Source organism: Hyla sarda, chromosome 2 (genome assembly GCF_029499605.1).
Source record: "Hyla sarda isolate aHylSar1 chromosome 2, aHylSar1.hap1, whole genome shotgun sequence".
Taxonomy (NCBI): Eukaryota; Metazoa; Chordata; class Amphibia; order Anura; family Hylidae; genus Hyla; species Hyla sarda.
In genome coordinates this window covers 498,755,726-498,774,732 of record NC_079190.1, presented here as the reverse complement: position 1 = coordinate 498,774,732, position 19,007 = coordinate 498,755,726, and the positions used below count along the sequence as shown (strand labels likewise).

Here is a 19,007-nt window from a genome sequence, read left to right as displayed (position 1 = left end):
TACCAGCTCCAGTGTTCGGAACAGTTTGTTCCAAACGCTGAGCAGTGGAGTACTCCTTTAAGAAAACATATTACCTCTTTAGTGAACCGAAATTATGTCATGATCTTTATTTTCTTTCATTTTTTGTCAACTAGGTGAAGTCAGGGAAGTCATCTGTAAGAGTACAGCAGACATGAGTATAACGTTAGACCCTGCAATGATAAAAACCCAACTCTCAGACCTGAGTGGATCCACCATTCAGATAGGAAGATGGCTCAATAATGCCATATCTCCAGTGTGTAACTTCATGCTACTAGAGAAGGCAAGAAGAAAGAGAAGTGTTCAAGGTGAGAGGAATACAATGTAATGTGAAAGTTTATGGTGTATATGAACCTCTACCCATTTCCAGGATGAAGACTTTATACGCTGTACTTTGGTTCCAATCAGGGTCGGACTGGGAACAAAAATAGGTCCGGGTGTGGTAGCTTGGGGGGGTGTAGGGAATGGGGAGTGTAGCTGTGCAGGTAATAAAGGGTGTTTGTTAACCCTTGCTATTCGTGACGCCAGGGTGTGGGCTCCTCAATAAAGCTTTTCCTACCGCCGCCCTTCCCAGGAACGATAGGGAGGTAGATCATACTGAGTTTAAGTAGATAGTGATAATGGATTGTCCACAACCGGAAAGCTTCTGTAAATAGCGTTAACTTTACTGAAGATTTTCTGTACACTTCATCAACATAACAGTCTCTCATCAATACAGCTTCCTTTTGGAGATTGACAATGGTTGGGACTTTAGCTTTAAGAGTCTCTAGACTATTGCACTGCTCCACTGGATTTGGAGAATTAGTTGCGGTCCAGTAGTCAGGCTAGTATTAGCAGGAATTAGTGTAAGACTCACGATTTTTGGTTCTGCTGAGGCCGTAGGTTTTGAGGCCTAACGTGTCGTTGAAAGTTGCGTAGCACACCGTCCTGTTAGTCCAGCATCCACGAGAGCAGCAACCCAAGAGAGCGATAATTGGACGCAGCTCCCTTATATGGGCAGGGGCTGGACTAAAGCTAATTGGTCCATACGGATGTCAATCACCATTACATAGAATGCTGGGCAACACGTGACCCAAGGACCTCCTAAGGTCCTGCAACATACCATAGAGGTTACTAGCTTGGTCAAATGACCGAAGGTCCTGCGACACTGAACAAGGTAAGTACTATACATTCTATATAATATAGATAAAATTACTAATATATACATTTATTAATATACAAGTTAAACGTATGGAGAGGCGACTAGGGGCTGTCCCACCTGAGGAACCCTACCTGAACATAGTTACTCTGATTTTTGGGACCTCTACACTAGGTATTGGATGCAATACGGTACCGGGACACCACACGGGCATTTTACAGTAAGCAGACCATTTTTAGCCATGGGTGTGGCTAAGTCGAGACGGGGACAAAAAAGGGGAGATGTTAATCATAGTTGGGTAAAGGAAAATAGTGGAACAAGGAGACAAAAATAGAGAAAAAAGACAAGTAGAAGAGCTTCCTCTATAGGTGTCTATGTCAATAGCTATGGAAATGTAGTGGTTATCATGGGCGGCCTCAGCTCGGTGCATTTCCTACTATTGATGCCTCCCCCATTCCTTATGGTTTACCATACACCTGAATAACATATTGATACAGTATAAAAGAAACCTAAAGAATATTTAAATAAGGTCTCCAAAGAACACCAAGCTATAGATAAGTAACACTGCCTAGTCACTAAACCGGGCAATGATGTTGGATTCGGTGCAGCTCAATGAAAAGAAATAGTCACATACGCTAATATATGCATCAATTCTTATTTATATATGATTCATCCAAAACTCATGAATCCAACATAGAATATTCACCCAAAGTGTGACAACAAGTCCGCAAGGTGTAGATAAGAGATATTAATGGCGACCGGTTTTTCAAGTGCACCTGCACCAGCGTTCTCTCGTCCGGCCATCTCCAGATGGCCGGATGAGAGAACGCTGGTGCAGGTGCACTGGAAAAACCGGACCCCATTGATATCTCTTATCTATATCTTGTGGACTTGTTGTCACACTTTGGGTGAATATTCTAAGTTGGATTCATGTACAGTGATTCCTCAACATACGATGGTAATTCGTTCCAAATGAACCATCGTTACTTGAATCCTTCGTATGTTGAGGGATCCGTGCAAGAGTAATATAGAAAGTTATACTCACGTGTCCCCCGCCTCTCCGGACCGCCACCGCCACCCTGGATCGTCGCTGTCATCACGTCCCCGGGTATCCTTGTTGCTCCTGACCGTCACCCCTGCCCTGGATCGTCGCTGTCATCACGTCCCCGGGTGTCCCCGTTGCTCCGGACCGTCACCCCTGCCCTGGATCGTCGCTGTCATCACGTCCCCGGGTGTCCTCATTGCTCTGGACCGTCACCCCTGCCCTGGATCATCGCTGTCATCACGTCCCCGGGTGTCCTTGTTGCTCCGGACCATCACGCCTGCCCTGGATCGTCGCTGTCATCATGTCCCCGGGTGTCCTCGTTGCTCCGGACCGTCACCCCTGCCCTGGATCATCGCTGTCATCACGTCCCCGGGTGTCCTCGTTGCTCCGGACCGTCACCCCTGCCCTGGATCATCGCTGTCATCACGTCCCCGGGTGTCCTCGTTGCTCCGGACCGTCACCCCTGCCCTGGATCGTCGCTGTCATCACGTCCCCGGGTGTCCTCATTGCTCCGGACCGTCACCCCTGCCCTGGATCATCGCTGTCATCACGTCCCCGGGTGTCCTTGTTGCTCCGGACCATCACCCCTGCCCTGGATCGTCGCTGTCATCACGTCCCCGGGTGTCCTCGTTGCTCCGGACCATCATCCCTGCCCTGGATCATTGCTGTCATCACGTCCCCGGGTGTTCTCGTTGCTCCGGACCGTCACCCCTGCCCTGGATCATCGCTGTCATCACGTCCCCGGGTGTCCTCGTTGCTCCGGACCGTCACCCCTGCCCTGGATCGTCGCTGTCATCACGTCCCCGGGTGTCCTTGTTGCTCCGGACCGTCACCCCTGCCCTGGATCGTCGCTGTCATCACGTCCCCGGGTGTCCTCGTTGCTCCGGACCGTCACCCCTGCCCTGCATCGTCGCTGTCATCACGTCCCCGGGTGTCCTCGTTGCTCTGGACCGCCACCCCTGCCCTGGATCGTCGCTGTCATCACGTCCCCGGGTGTCCTCTTTGCTCCGGACCGTCACCCCTGCCCTGGATCGTCGCTCTCCAGCGCCGTCATCGTGTCACTGTGCACGCCGCTCCTATTGGATGACGGGACGACGACAAAGGAGAGTGACGGGCATGCAGCGGAGCATGAAGAGGACAGTCCGGAGCGGTGGGGACAGGGGAGTGACACTCACCGGGACACACGGGGCACATTAAACGTCAGCAACTGAAACAGTCTGCGCTGCTGTATAGCCGTTTATGCGATGGCCCCGACATACAAAAGCATTGTATGTTGATGCTGCCTTCAACATGCGATGGCCTCTGAGAGTCCATCGTATGTTGAAATTATCGTATATCGGGGCCATCGTAGGTCGGGGGGGGGGGTCACTGTACTTTGGATGAATCCTATATAAAGAAGAATTGATGTGTATATTAGCGTATGTGACTATTTCTTTTTATTGAGAGTATACTGGGATTGGAGCACACAGCCACTACGCTTTCCACCCTGATACCACTTATCCCGTATTTTCTATTGAAAGACGTATTCGGTACAACTGACTCCCCTTAGGTTTGGTTCAGGCACCAAGTTTGGAATTGGGGAGCATACACCAGGTACCCTGGCCAGGTATTCCGTTCAATAATGACAAGTGGGCAGGCATGGTGGTCAGTGCACCATATCAAACATGATATTTGGGGCATTTCAGAAACTTTGACATATCTCTATGACATGTGAAATGATTTAAAAGACCTTTAATATATATAAATGTTTCATACTGTTTTCTTAAAGTGCACCCGTCAGATCCAAAAAAATATAAATAAATGTTTTAACCCCTTAAGGACCAGGCCATTTTACACCTTAGGACCAGAGTGTTTTTTGCACATCTGACCACTGTCACTTTAAACATTAATAACTCTGGAATGCTTTTAGTTATCATTCTGATTCCGAGATGGTTTTTTTGTGACATATTCTACTTTAACATAGTGGTAAAATTTTGTGGTAACTTGCATCCTTTCTTGGTGAAAAATCCCAAAATGTTATGAAAAATGTGATAATGTTGCATTTTTTTTAACTTTGAAGCTCTCTTTTTATTCACATATACAATATGTCTACTTTATGTTTGCATCATAAAATTGACGTGTTTTTACTTTTGGAAGATACCAGAGGGCTTCAAAGTTCAGCAGCAGTTTTCCAATTTTTGACAAAATTTTCAAACTCAGTATTTTTCAGGGACCAGTTTAGGTTTGAAGTGGATTTGAAGGGTCTTCATATTAGAAATACCCCAGAAATGACCGCATTTTAAAAACTGCACCCCCCAAAGTATTCAAAATGACATTCAGTCAGCGTTTTAACCCTTTAGGTGTTTCACAGGAATAGCAGCAAAGTGAAGGAGAAAATTCACAATCTTCATTTTTTACACTCACATGTTCTTGTAGACCCAATTTTTGAATTTTTACAAGGGGTAAAAGGAGAAAATGTATACTTATATTTGTAGCCCAATTTCTCTCGAGTAAGGACATACCTCATATGTCTATGTAAAGTGTTCGGTGGGCGCAGTAGAGGGCTCAGAAGCGAAGGAGCGACAAGGGGATTTTGGAGAGAACATTTTTCTGAAATGGTTTTTGTTGCATTTAGGAAGCCCCTATGGTGCCAGAACAGCAAAAAAAATACCCCACAGGTGTTTCACGACTTTTGCATATGTAAAAAAAAAAAAAAAAGCCTTTCACTAAAATGTGTGTTTCCCCCCAAATTTCACATTTTTGAAAGGGTTAATAGCAGAAAATACCCCCCAAAATTTCTAACCCCATCTCTTCTGAGTATGGAGGTACCCCATGAGTTGACCCCATGAGGTACCCCATGAGTTCACTACGGGCGAACTACAATGCTCAGACGAGAAGGAGTCATATTTGGCTTTTTGAGAGCAAATTTTGCTCGGGGGCATGTCGTATTTAGGAAGCCCCTGTGGTGCCAGAACAGCAAAAAAAAAAACACATGGCATACCATTTTGGAAACTAGACCCCTTGAGGAACGTAACAAGGAATAAAGTGAGCCTTAATACCCCACAGGGGTTTCACGACTTTTGCATATGTAAAAAAAAAAAAGGGAAATGGGGTCACAAAAATTCCGAAAAGTGGTCACATGTGGGGTTTTGTTATTTTTGCGTTTGTCAAAACCGCTGTAACCATCAGCCAGCCCTGTGCAAATCACCTCAAATGTACATGTTGCACTCTCCCTTCTGGGCCTTGTTGTGCGCTCCCAGAGCACTTTGCGCCCACATATGGGGTATCTCCGTAGTCAGGAAAAATTGCATTACAAATTTTGGGGGGCTTTTTTCCCTTTTACCTCTTGTCAAAATGAAAAGTATAGGGCAACACCAGCATGTTAGTGTAAAAAATTTATTTTTCTACACAAACATGCTGGTGTAGACCCCAACTTCACCTTTTCATAAGGGGTGAAAGGAGAAAAAGACCCCCAAGATTTGTTAGGCAATTTCTCCCGAGTACGGCGGTACCCCATATGTGGCCCTTAACTGTTGCTTTGAAATACGACAGGGCTCCAAAGTAAGAGAGCTCCATGCGCATTTGAGGCCTGAATTAGGGATTTGCATAGGGGTGGACATAGGGGTATTCTACGCCAGTGATTTCCAAACAGGGAGCCTCCAGCTGTTGCGAAACTCCCAGCATGCTTGGACAGTCAACGGCTGTCCGGCAATACTGGGAGTTGTTGTTTTGCAACAGCTGGAGGCTCCATTTGGAAACAGTGGCGTACCAGACGTTTTTAATTTTTATTGGGGAGGGGGGCTGTGTAGGGGTATGTGTATATGTAGTGTTTTTTACTTTTTATTTTATTTTGTGTTAGTGTAGTGTAGTGTTTTTACGGTACAGTCACACGGGCCGAGGTTCACAGCGAGTTTCCCGCTGCGAGTTTGAGCTGCTGCGCAAAATTTGCTGCATCGCAAACTTGCAGCCTGATACTCACTGTAAGCCCCCTGCCCATGTGAATGTACCCTGTACATTCACAGGGGGGGGGGGGGGACCTCCAGCTGTTGCAAAACTACAACTCCCAGCATGCACGGTCTATCAGTGCATGCTGGTAGTTATAGTTTTGCAACAGCTGGAGGCACACGGGTTGGGAAACACTGAGTTAGGAAACAGACAATGTTTCCCAACCAGTGTGTCTCCAGTTGTTGCAAAACCACAACTCCCAAACATTCTCAGGCATGCTGGAAGTAGTAGTTCGGCAACATCTTTAGGGCCAGATGTTGCCGAACTACAACTCCCAGCATGCTTGGAGTTGTAGTTTTGCAACATCTGGAGGACTACAGTTTACTGACCACTAATACAGTGGTTCCCAATCTGTGCCCTTCCAGATGTTGCAAAACTACAACTCCCAGTATGCCAAAACTGTCCAGGCATGCTGAGAGTTGTAGTTCTGCAACATCTGACGGGCCAGATGTTACAGAACTACAACTCCCAGCATGCCTGGACAGTAAGGGCATGTTGAGGATGTGTAGTTTTGCAACATCTGGAAGGGCACAGTGGTCTCCAAACTGTGGACCTCCAGATGTTGCAAAACTGCAACTCCCAGCATGCCCAGATGCCAAGGGCTGTCTGGGCATGCTGGGAGTTGTAGTGTAAGGGGACCAGATGGAGCAGTCCAGATCGCTTTACGGCGGTCTGGACTGCTGCAATGGTCCCGCAACGTCGTCGAAGATCCACTCACCTGTCGCCACCGCCGCCAGGATCCGGGTCTTCAGGGACGAGGTAAGTACCGGGGCCAGGCCCCAGCACTCCCCCGTCCCCCGCCGCATCCTCCGGTCTTCCTCCGATTATCTCCTGACTTCCAGGGGCCGGGCAGGGCGAGAGGAAGTAACCGCCGCCCCCGCCCCCCTGCGATTGGTCGGTTAACTAACCGAGGAATCACAGGGGATAGGAGGAGGTGGCCGGCTTGCCACCTCACTCCTATACTTCAGCATGGTCATGGCTGTCTTTGACAACCGGGATCATGCAAAATTACCGGGTGGTCGGGTCCCAGAGACCCGATTAGCCCGGTAACGCTGCAGATCGCAGGGGCGATTTCCCTCGCGATTTGCGACGATGGCCGACATGGGGGGCCTACATGGCCCCCTCGGCGTTTGCCCTGGATGCGCTTCCGATCTCTGCCCGGCGTGCGGCAGAGACCGGAGAAACACCAGGACGTCCGGGGACGTCCTTGGTCCATAAAGCCCAGGGTGTGGGGACGTCCCCGGACGTCCTGTGTCCTTAAGGGGTTAATATATCACTCAGTACCTAATCCTGACCATGTACATCTAATTTTTATGTGTCTAGCACCTTTATTTATTTTTTTATTACACTTTTAATTTAGCTCACTAGTCTGAATTACTCTCAAAGGGAGGGGGCGTGGCCTCACTGTTCAGGTCTCCGCCCCCTCCCTCAGTATGTTGTCTGCTCACATCTCCCCTAGCATTAGCAAAACTACAACTCCCAGCATGTCCTCACTGACAGTAGCAGGATACAAGCTGACAGGGGAGGATTTTTCCTCCAGCTCTGAGCCCTGCGCTCACAGCTGTCAATCAAGGAAGAGTGTCCATGATGCATGGACACATAAGGACTAGAATGTGTCCAAGCAGGCAGGGGGGGACAGTTGTTTGACTGGCTTTTTCAGTATGAAATTCTGAAAATTTTCTAATGAAAGCAATTACAAAACCTATTGGCTATACATGCTTTACAACATATCAAAGGTTGTTGTATCTGACAGCGCCCATTTAATGATTTGATGCAGATAAGGATGAAGTATTCACCGTTGAGTGTAACGCATCTGGAAAACAGAAAGCTAAGATAACCTGGCCTGATGAAGGACGAGCCGTAAGTAAAGAAGAGAAGGTGAACATAACTGGGGATCTCATCACAGTCACAAGTACGCAGCACCACTCCCTGGCAACATTTCCCGAAGGAAAGACAATAAGGTGTACTATATCATACAGCCAAGGTAGGTACTGAGCGGGGGCTTGTGTCCAATAATGGATAAAGGAATTATCAATGGAAAAAAAAAATCATTCATGTTCAAACAAGGCAGGTGTATGTAAAAGTTTTGGTCTATGCACACGTACAGTATTCTGCGCAGATTTGATGCGCAGGATTTGAAGCTGCGTTCAATCATTCAGTTTACATTGAAATCTGCAGCAGAAAATCCTGCGCATCAAATCTGCGCCGAATACTTTACGTGTGAATAAACCCTAAAGGGGCACATTGTTACTGAACAACAGGATAGGGAAGAAGTGCCTGATCACGGAGGGTCCAATTGCTGGCACCCACGTGAAATTTTGCCAGGTGCCCTGACTGGTCGACATGTCCCTTCCATCCATCCTGTAGCTAGGGGATAAGTTGTTCCGGAAGCGCAGTGTAGCCGGCGGTATTGCACGGCTCCCCGCCACTCTGGGCTTCTAGCGCTTCGTCCGCAAGATCCCGAGCGGGCAAGGAAATGTCGACGTGGAACTTCATATGGACCTGTTACCTGGAGCAACAGTTCCTGCCGCAATTGTGTATGGATATGACTCTATTTTTTTCTTGTACGGTGCTCATATCCACTTACCTATTGTGTGATGCAATATCTTGGAGACCTGAGTCTAGAAGCCTAATCATTTAGGGGACTGGGTTCCATAACGTATCTGTTGGACCTATGAGTATTGGTTTTAGTGGTCTGGTGGATTGATATTGTTTATGGTCTCTCCTGAAGACACTATGTCATTATGGTAGAAACGCGTCGGCAGCCATACTTATAGTTATTGATGACCATGAAAATCACAGCAATAAAACAGTAACAGATTCATTCATTCATGCTGGGAGTTGTAGTTTTGCAACATCTGGAGGTCCGCAGATTGAAGACCACTCCATAGGAGGTAATACTCACGTGTCCTCGCCGCTCCGGACCCGTCACCGCTGCCCTGGATGTCGCTCCATCGCTGTCGCCGTGTCCCCGTCGCTCCGGAACGGCTCTGCTGCCGGCCGGGTATCCTCGCTCTCCGTTGCCGTCATCACGTCGTTACGCACGCCGACGCACGTACGCGACGACGTGATGACGAGGAAGGAGAGCGCCGGCCATACAGGGGATCCCTGAACGGAGAAGACACCGAGGAGGCAGGTAAGGTCCCTCCCGGTGTCCTGTAAGCACTAACCCGGCTATTCAGTCGGGCTGTTCGGGACCGCCGCGGTGAAATCGACTGAACAGCCGGGTTAGTGTCACTTTCCCTTCAGACGCGGCGGTCAGCTTTGATCGCCGCATCTGAAGGGTTAATACAGGGCATCACCGCGATCGGTGATGTCCTGTATTAGCCGCGGGTCCCGGCCGTTGATGGCCGCAGGGACCGCCGCGATAGGGGTGTATTCGCCGTATAAGACGCACCGACTTTTTCCCCCCCCGTTTTGGGGAAGAAAAAGTGCATCTTACACGGCGAAAAATACGGTATTTGTTTTTTTGGCTAGAGCTTGGAGTGATATTCCGACCTCTTGCGGGTCAATATACAACTAATCAGCAATCAATATTTTCTTTATTCAAACATCAAGACAGGAATATACACTTGGGGTATTTCCATTATTTTTTTTTATATGTTTCTGGTATATTTCACATTATATATATATATATATCAAAGGCTGATTTGTGAGTCGCTCACCCCGTGCACGCCCACCTCGCCACCTGTGCCGTAGACCGGCCGGTACCGCCTCCGGCTACTCCCTTGTAGAAAAAAGACAAGGTCCGGCACTAGGTTGCAGGTAAAAACTTCTTGTTCCTTTATTTGAAGATTCTGCAGTACAGGGTAAAAAGTCTGACGCGTTTCGCTAAAGAGCTTAATCAGTCTACGATTAAGCTCTTTAGCGAAATGCGTCAGACTTTCTACCCTGTACTGCAGAATCTTCAAATAAAGGAACAAGAAGTTTTTACCTGCAACCTAGTGCCGGACCTTGTCTTTTTTCTATATATATATATTTTTTTATACATATGCTTTTGTTGTGAAAAAAGTTGTTAGTCTGTGTCTGTGTGGGGGTGGACCCCGCCTGACTTGCACAGGTGTTTTCACCTGGCAGGGGGGGGTTGAGCCCTTCCCTATATAGACCGGACAGATCTGATGAGAATTCCGTACGACTAAGGCAGCTACATCCGCTGAAACGCGTCACTCTTTGGTCCGTGTGATCTGTGAACCTTGCCTGTCTTGAAGTTTGAATAAACAGCGTTCTTATCCGTGACTGCGGTGCTGGATTCCATTCTTGCTTCATCTACAGTCATATGTGTAGTCCACACGTCTTCCGTGCATGCATGACCCGGGTGGTGAGCTGGAACTCATTTATTGCTTACATCACCAAGTGCTGGGTCGTGTTCCTGCAAGCGCTAGCTGTGATGGGAAGAGGAAGTACCAGATGTCATGACTGCTTGTAGGCTGCAGGCATAAAGCAGGCTGCGGCCTACAAACACAAGTGACAGCGCTCCCTGTTACTGGTACTGTGCCACCATGCTGAGCGCTGAAGATTGAGTGTCTAAGATCTTCTTCTTCAAAGTTGACAGAGGAAGAAGATCCTGGATGCTGAGATCAACGTGACGTCACAGTATGAACAGGAGACAGCTTGGGGGCACAGTCACAAGTGCGACCTCTGTGACCCCAATTGTTTTGTCACTGTCCCTGTTGATTGGCTGTTTCGCAGTGCTGCCAGGTCCACATCTATGTTGTTTACAGGGCTGGAAGCAGTTGTCCCCTTTCACTGCCTAGTGGTCGTGCCTGGTAACTGCAGCTCATATCCCTGCTCACAATATAGATGCAGCTGTGGCCGCCCTGCAGAACATCTGATCGGTGCGGGTGTCAGTAGTCGGTCGTTCTGCCAGTCAGCTGTTGATGTCCTATACCGAGAAGAGGCCATCGTTAACTTGGGTATGTTCAATGGGGAAAAGTATTACCCATTCTTACAAGTTACAGTACAGTGATCCCTCAACTTACAATGGCCTCAACATACAATAGTTTCAACATACAATGGTCTTTTCTGGACCATCGTAACTTGAAACCAGACTCAACATACAATGGTACAGACAGTCCAGATCTGTGAAACGTGTCAATGGCCGGAAGAACTGACCAATCAGAATGGACATTTTACTGGTAAATTACCTGTATTACTGAAGTACATGCACTGAATGGCTGCCTGGGAGCGCCCCCTAGAGTACAGGGAGGAACTACAAGTTCTGTACTACTCCTTACCTGGGCCAGGGCCAAGTAAGGGAGGCTCCATTTGGGACGTGTGTTCTGTACAGGACCCTGAAGCAGCTCCTATCCTCTACATAGACCATTGTTTCCCAACCAGGGTGCCTCCAGTTGTTGCAAAACTACAACTTCCAGCATGCCCGGACAGCCAACGGCTGTCCGGGCATGCTGGAAGTTGTAGTTTTGCAACAGCTGGAGGCACCCTGGTTGGGAAACACTGACACAGATAGTGATTTACAGCTCCCAGCAGCTCTTTCTTTCTTTTATATGTAAGGACTTGCTTTATCTATATTAGTTATCTACTTATTTTTCTTTAATCCTCACTAGAGATGAGCGAACTTACAGTGAATTCGATTCGTCACGAACTTCTCGGCTCGGCAGTTGATGACTTTTCCTGCATAAATGAGTTCAGCTTTCCGGTGCTCCGGTGGGCTGGAAAAGGTGGATACAGTCCTAGGAGACTCTTTCCTAGGACTGTATCCACCTTTTCCAGCCCACCGGAGCACCTGAAGGCTGAACTAATTTACGCAGGAAAAGTCATCAACTGCCGAGCCGAGAAGTTCGTGACGAATCGAATTTACTGTAAGTTCGCTCATCTCTAATCCTCACCTTTTCCTATTTTTGGATGACATTTTGGTGGCTTCAGAACCAATTACCAGGTTTCCATAGAGTTATGGTCTCTACATACAATGGTTTCAACATACAATGGCCGTCCCAGAACCAATTAATATTGTAACTTGAGGGACCACTGTGTATATATATATATATATATATATATCCTTATCACTTACAATAATGTATTTCTTTCCTTTACTGTAGATGATGGGTCTACCAGTGCACAACATAGCGGTAAGTGACGTTTTAGTTTCACTTGTATGTGGTTGGATCATTGAGACTGTTATGAGGGTTCTGGGACTATAATAAGGTTTCTATGTCTGTCACTGTTGTACAGGTCTTGTGGCTGTCACTGATATGGTGGCCGTCACTGTTATTGTGATACTATGGCTGTCACTAATATAGGGGTCCTTTGATTGTCGCAAACAATGAGGACCCATTGGCTGCTACTGCTATGAGAGTCCTGTGGTGTTATTCTGAGGGCTCGTTCACACTACAGAAATCGAAGACAGAATCTGCAAGGAGTTATCTGCCTTGCGTAACACTCCCATTGGCTTAAGTGGACTTTCCTCTGCTGTGTTCACATTCCAGAGTCGAGATTTTTTTTTTGAGTTAGCTTTCATTTAAAAAGTCAATGCCTTAGCACATGACTGGGAATGTACGCCAAGCAAGAGTTCCCTCCAGAAGAAGAATGATCTGTAGACAGATGTCTAGACAGTCTTGTTCTAAGAATGTTTATTGAAGTGAGACAATGGCCCTCATTTACTAAGAAAATCGGGTTGTAAGTCTATGTTGCTTTTTTCCCCTGGTATTTATTATTATGTCGCATCCTGTTTGTCGCACGTGGGTTTTGTTGGTTTTGGTTTCCAACTCCTCTGAGCTGTCGGGAAAAAATCCTCAACAATTCAACAAATTCGGGTTGGAAACCTTTATAAATACGTGGGAAAGCTCAGAAATGTCGGGTTACGCCCCTTTTTCGGGTTTGGGAGAATCCACATCGGGTCCGTCGGGAAAAAATGTCGCATCGTGTTGCAGACTGGCGCACGATGTCTGCGACATGGCGCAGACAAAGATGCGACAAAAAACCCTGACAAAAGAGGTCGGGTTTAGAATAGTAAATGAGGGCGATTGACTTTAAGGGAAAGCTACAGAACCATTAAAAGGCGTTGTGAGAGTGCTGCTTTGCATATCCTTTTTCCCAGAATTCCCAGAGAAACATGAATGGCTTATAAGTCTCCACACATCTTCCTGACACTTTCCACAATGAGAATTATTACCCCTTTTGGGCCTGAGAAATTTTAAGTTACAACTCAGTCCCATTTACACACATGGCCACACTATGTCCATATGGAGTGGGAGATAGGCAACAGCAGAAATTCTAAGAGCCGAGGCAAGTGCTCTCTATTGCCAAAAATCGCAAGAAAAAGTGCAAACGTCTCACACTAAAAAAAATGTGCACAAAGGATGCGGTCTATCGCTAAACCCTAACAAGGCCCCCCCAACAAACCTACCCTTCACCTCCAGGCCAAAAGGCACCTGCAAGGATCCAGGTGCAATGCCACTTTTCGACAAAGCTACTTAGGGGCCACAAATGTACCTGGCTTCAACCTAGGCGTTAACCAAGGTATCAGCCAAGGAGCCGTATACTGATGGCATCTTGACCGAAGCCAAGATGCCCAGGGGTTGCAGGGAGGTGAGGAACCAAATGGCCATACACACCTTCCCTAGACCGCCAGGAGTAAAATAATAAGTAAGTGGATGAGTGCCGATATACTGAGCCATCCGGTCATCCGGCCGGATCTATAAAAATTTCCCTGATCCTAGCCAGAAGGCCGGGATACCAAGGGTGAGTGCCAAAGGTGAAGAGTATATGGTGCAGTGCGTTCACTCAGTGATCTATAACACCCAGTGAGTTTCAGCACCTCAGGGTCACCACTCCCTGAGGCACCAAAGTACCTCGGCTCTAGACCCTCCCAGTCTCATGGCGAGAACCGGAGGAAACAGGTCACATCAGGGCAGCCATTGAGCTGGTTTCATGGCACCAGCCCCTTATCAGGACTACCTGATAAGAACAGATACTACACTTGATCTTAACCAAAAGGTATTGAAAGAGCTTTATTTGTCATTCAGTTGTGCTGTTGTAGATGAGGAGGTTCCTGGCCAGCCATATAGCATCCTTAAAACAGTTCATAAGGCGCCAGGCCTCCTGGATGGACTCCACATTGTGAAACCCAAGGAAAAAGTCCATAAAGCACCGAATGGTATGATAGGTTGTTCCTGGGTACTGAGTCTCTAAGTTCCAGTTCCAAGGCATTCAACAGACCAGCGTTCAGCAAAGGGGCACTGCCTAAAGACATGCATAGATGTTTCTTCCACATAGGGGCACCTGGGGCAGTACCTGGTTTTGCACAGGCAGCGGGCATGCATGAATGATCTCAGAGATAATCCCTCCCTGAATGCCTGAATGGCCATCCACGATGGCCATCCAAGTCCTTCTGTCCATTGGTTAGCCTTGCAAAGGCTTCATTGTCCCAAACAGTCTCTACAGTGACCAAGTCCTCTGATGAGCTGGTAAACAGTCTTAGGCTTCCACAAGTCGGGCTTGAGTTCCTCCAGTTGGTGTTCCCATATGAACCGGACGACATCCCCATAGAACCATGGAGTGTGCCAGTTGTAAGGGGTGGAGCTGTCCAACTTGTCCCGGCCGATTCTATTCCAGTGGGGCAGGAGAAACAGGCGGGATGTGGGCCTGCCAGCGGAGCCTTTCTTTTTGACCAAAGTCCTCTGCACGCTGACACATGCAAAAGAAGCCCACAGCAGAGTGGGGATATCGGGGACTCCCATGCTTGCTGGGCTCCTTGTACATAACAGTCCGTTTAACTCTGTCCATTTTGCCCCAGATGAAGCGAAACACGGTCCGGGTGATGGCCCTGCTAACAGTGTCTGGGGGGGGGGGGGGGTCAGGCCTGCACTCTGCAAGTTAAGACAAGTGCCGACAGACTTGCCCTCAATCTTAGGCTACTGCTTCTCGGCCTTTTGGCTATCACCTGGAACTAAAGGTTAGTGTGAGCACAAAGGTCTGGTGAGAACCCACCGTAATACACCCCACTGCATAAGCAACTGCAAGGTAAAGTGTGGTGTCTGGGGTGTTGCAATGGTGTAGCAGGGTCTGGTGGTATTAACCCTGTGGGGCAAGGTGTTATTAACCCCTGACTAGTCGTGATGCCAGGATGTGGTTGTTTTCTGTATAAGGCCCTGCCGACAACCAACCCAGAAACGGCAGGCAATAAAGGAATGTCCACAGCAGGAATTATGAGATAACTGGAACTTTTACTTAAAGGGGTTCTCCGGTGCTTACACATCTTATCCCCTATACAAAGGATAGGGGATAAGATGCCTGATCGCTGGAGTCCCGCCACTGGGGACCCCCGGGATCTTGCACGTGGCACCCCGTTTGTAATCAGTCCCCTGAGCGTGTTCGCTCCGGGTCTGATTACCGACGACCACAAGGCCGACGACCACAAGGCCGACGACCACGGGGTGCAGCGTGCAAGATCCCGGGGGGTCCCCAGCGGCGGGATTCCGCGATCAGGCATCTTATCCCCTATTCTTTGGATAGGGGATAAGATGTGTAAGCACCGGAGAACCCCTTTAAACTTCTTATGAAACAGTCTTTACAATTATGCAGTTTCTCTACAGGCAACTGGGATGCAAGATACCTCGCAGGCTTGCTGGGACTTCTAGTATTGAGATTTATGCAGGCCACTGTGCTAATTGTATTCTTGAGTTGAGTAGTAGTCACTACTGCAGGTTCTTTAGGCTTTGGCCTAGATGAGATGAATTTAGATAGTACAGGTATTTTGCTTGGCTGAAATCCAGGAGATAAGAAAGCGAATTTAGAGACTAAAGCCCCCTTTATACTAAGGAGGCTGGACTAAAGGCCATTGGTTGCAAAGCCTGTAGGTCCTGTACCCAAGGAACTCTGGGTACATCACATGACAGTAGTTCACGTGACCCAGGAAGGTCCTATACATTTGTACAACTTTATGTACAAATGTACAAAGAACAATATGCACAGTACATTTACAATAAATTTATATAAGGTGAGCAAGGGGTGAGCCCTGCAGGAGAGCCCTATGGACTGCAGGGACTCTTCCTGAGGGGACTTAGGAAGGGTACAGGACCACCACAGAAGTATTACATATCCTCTTCACATATAATAATGACTCTCTTTCCTTAATTGCAGATCATGAGTCTGCCAGTCTACATGGTGAAGGTAAGTGGAAAATTTGGTAAGAATTATCTATAAAATGGCCCATCCTCCTCTGATGCTGTAGGTGCCCCTGGGTTATTATACATTGCATGATGTGATGTCGGACACTTAAAACAGAGTAACAGACAGTGAAAATAATATAGGCAGATATATTGCACAGTAATAGGGCCTCCTTTAGAATCCATACACAGTGCGTCTCTTGTGGCCTACACAGTAATAGTGCTTAATTTAGGCCCCTTTAGGCCTGACACAGGAACCTACATGCTAAAAGGCCTAATTTTGTCAGGACAAGAGTTTCCTTGTGTTTCAGAGGTGGTGCTTAGGGGGTTCTCCTCAGGCATAGGCCATCAATATGAGACTGGTGAGGGGCCACTTCCAGCACTCTTGGAAATCAAGTGTGCCATGCGGCCTCTTCAATGTTTATTGCTGTTCTTCCTGTACTATTAGTAGCAGCACAATGTAATGATGACGTGGCGCCCCCTGCTGCATTTGGCAGCTGACATCGTGTGTATCTGGGCCTACAGTGGTCTGTTGCCTATGATAATGAATGGAGAGTTAGCCTTATGGTTAAAGCAGCTCGGCCTCCTCAATGAACCCAAAATGGTGGTGTACATGGAGCCTAACTCAAGCTACCTGTGTACTTGTAACCATGTATTTTGCTCCGTTCTATTAGGTTATAATTATTATTATTATTTGTCTTTATTTCTTAGAGCTCCGTCATGAGGGAAGTCTAGACGTCACCATCACCAGAATTATACTTCCTTCCATATCGCTACTCTGTGTGGTCATCGCTGCTGTGTGTTACTACTTCTTATTACGGTAAGTTACACCTATAAAGTACAGTAAGTTTAATGTTGCTCTGTTAGTCTCTTCTTTTATACAGTTTCCCAATGTGCGGGGGCAGTGCAGCCGAGTGTGAGGAGGTTCAGCAGAGGTGGGAGCCCCTGACCCTCACCTCCAGCATCTCCTGTGAAGCCTGTTAAATACATTTCAGGGAAAACCCTGTCCACATCCACATTTGTGGGTTCTCCTTACAGGAATCTTCTTGTCCTTTGTAATAATTTAGGAAAGGTTAAAATTGTGTTGGGGGAAAGCGTGCAGGTCAGTGCTGGAATTAATTGGGTAGGTTTAGGAAAGGGTCACAATGGCAATTGGGTAGAGGGGTTGGAGTTGGAACAGTACATCTGCACAGTGGCATTGGTTTGTGACTAGTGGGGAAGTATTTATTATCTCACTCTCTCTGAAATATGATCTCGGGGTGTGAGGACGAGATATGAGGAGGAGATATGAGAACGGAATATGAGGACGGGATAGGAGGACGGGATAGGAGGACGGGATAGGAGGACGGGATAGGAGGACGGGATAGGAGGACGGGATAGGAGGACAGGATAGGAGGACGGGATAGGAGGACGGGATAGGAGGACGGGATAGGAGGACGGGATAGGAGGACGGGATACGAGGACGGGATACGAGGACGGGATACGAGGACGGGATACGAGGACGGGATACGAGGACGAGATACGAGGACGGGATACGAGGACGAGATATGAGGAGGAGATATGAGAACGGAATATTAGGACGGGATATGAGGACGGGATACGAGGACGGGATATGAGGACGGGATACGAGGACGGGATATGAGGATGGGATATGAGGAAATTATATGAGTTTGGGATATGAGTACAGGATACGAGGACGGAATATGAGGAAATTATATGAGGTTGGTATATGAGGACAGGATATGAGGACGGGATATGAGGAAATGATATGAGGTTGGGATATGAGGATGGGATATGAGGATGGAATACAAGGAAAGGATATGAGGACGGGATATGAGCACAGGATATGAGAACAAGGTTGGGATATGAGGTCAGGGTACGAGGATGGGATATAAGGTCGGCATATGAAGACGGGATATGAGACAGGATATTAAGTCAGGATATGAGGTCAGGATATGAGGACAGGATATGAGGACGGGATATGGGGTCAAGAACAGTGTTGTTGCTTTTCCTCTCCCACAAGGTTTAGGTAAGAAGACCAGGGAATGCTGGGTACTCTGCTATAATAGTATAAATAGTATCGCCCTTCTCCAGGGTTCCGATTCCCAAATACAATGATGTAAGGGGGGATCCTGGTTCATCTCATGCAAATGTGAGTATCCTTTGGATGTTTCCGGAGTCCTTCAGTATCAAACACCAACATTCGCAGGAGGGGACCCTGGATTTTCCTCCCCCTTACATCCTTCTGAAACTTTAAATTGTTAAACCCTTTTGTCTGTGATTACATTTTTTTGTTTTCTAGCAGGAAAAAGCCTTATTCCCCAAAGAAAAATGACAAAGCCGAGAAGGGTTTACTAACCCCAGGGAAACATCTTGCTTCTGTAAGTTTTTTTTGCTTAGTTTTTAAGAGACACAAGTGTTAAAAAAAATGTTAGAATCACTGAAGAAGTTTTATCAAAACCTGTGCAGGGCAAAAGTTGACCTGTTGCCCATAGCAACCAATCGGATCGCTTCTTTCTTTTTCTTGAGGATCAGGAATAATTCAGGAGCCTTGGAAAGCTGTGGCCTGTTTTGGGAGTTCCTGCTCTGTGGCCTGGTCTTATCAGAATTGGGGCCCCTTACACAGCTCAAGGCCTTTGTAAAATACCCCCCAATGGTGTGCCCCTGAGTCTGCCCCAGGGCCTGCTCACTATCTTCC

General features: G+C 47.5%; 1 protein-coding gene and 1 pseudogene across 5 annotated transcripts in view; one reads left to right on the top strand and one right to left on the bottom strand.

The window, feature by feature from the left end:
- Positions 1-19,007, top strand: part of LOC130358107 (uncharacterized) — a 58,090-nt gene that overhangs the window by 27,209 nt on the left and 11,874 nt on the right. For 3 of the 5 annotated variants that reach the window (XM_056560927.1, XM_056560924.1, XM_056560929.1), the window contains exons 3-8: positions 135-326; positions 7,963-8,169; positions 12,242-12,271; positions 16,284-16,313; positions 17,021-17,129; positions 18,612-18,690. In XM_056560927.1, coding sequence (XP_056416902.1) covers positions 135-326; positions 7,963-8,169; positions 12,242-12,271; positions 16,284-16,313; positions 17,021-17,129; positions 18,612-18,690 — 647 coding nt within the window. The remainder of the gene's footprint in view (positions 1-134; positions 327-7,962; positions 8,170-12,241; positions 12,272-16,283; positions 16,314-17,020; positions 17,130-18,611; positions 18,691-19,007) is intronic. The other 2 variants (XM_056560928.1, XM_056560926.1) reach the window with 1 other exon arrangement.
- Positions 14,037-14,152, bottom strand: LOC130359940 (U2 spliceosomal RNA; annotated as a pseudogene).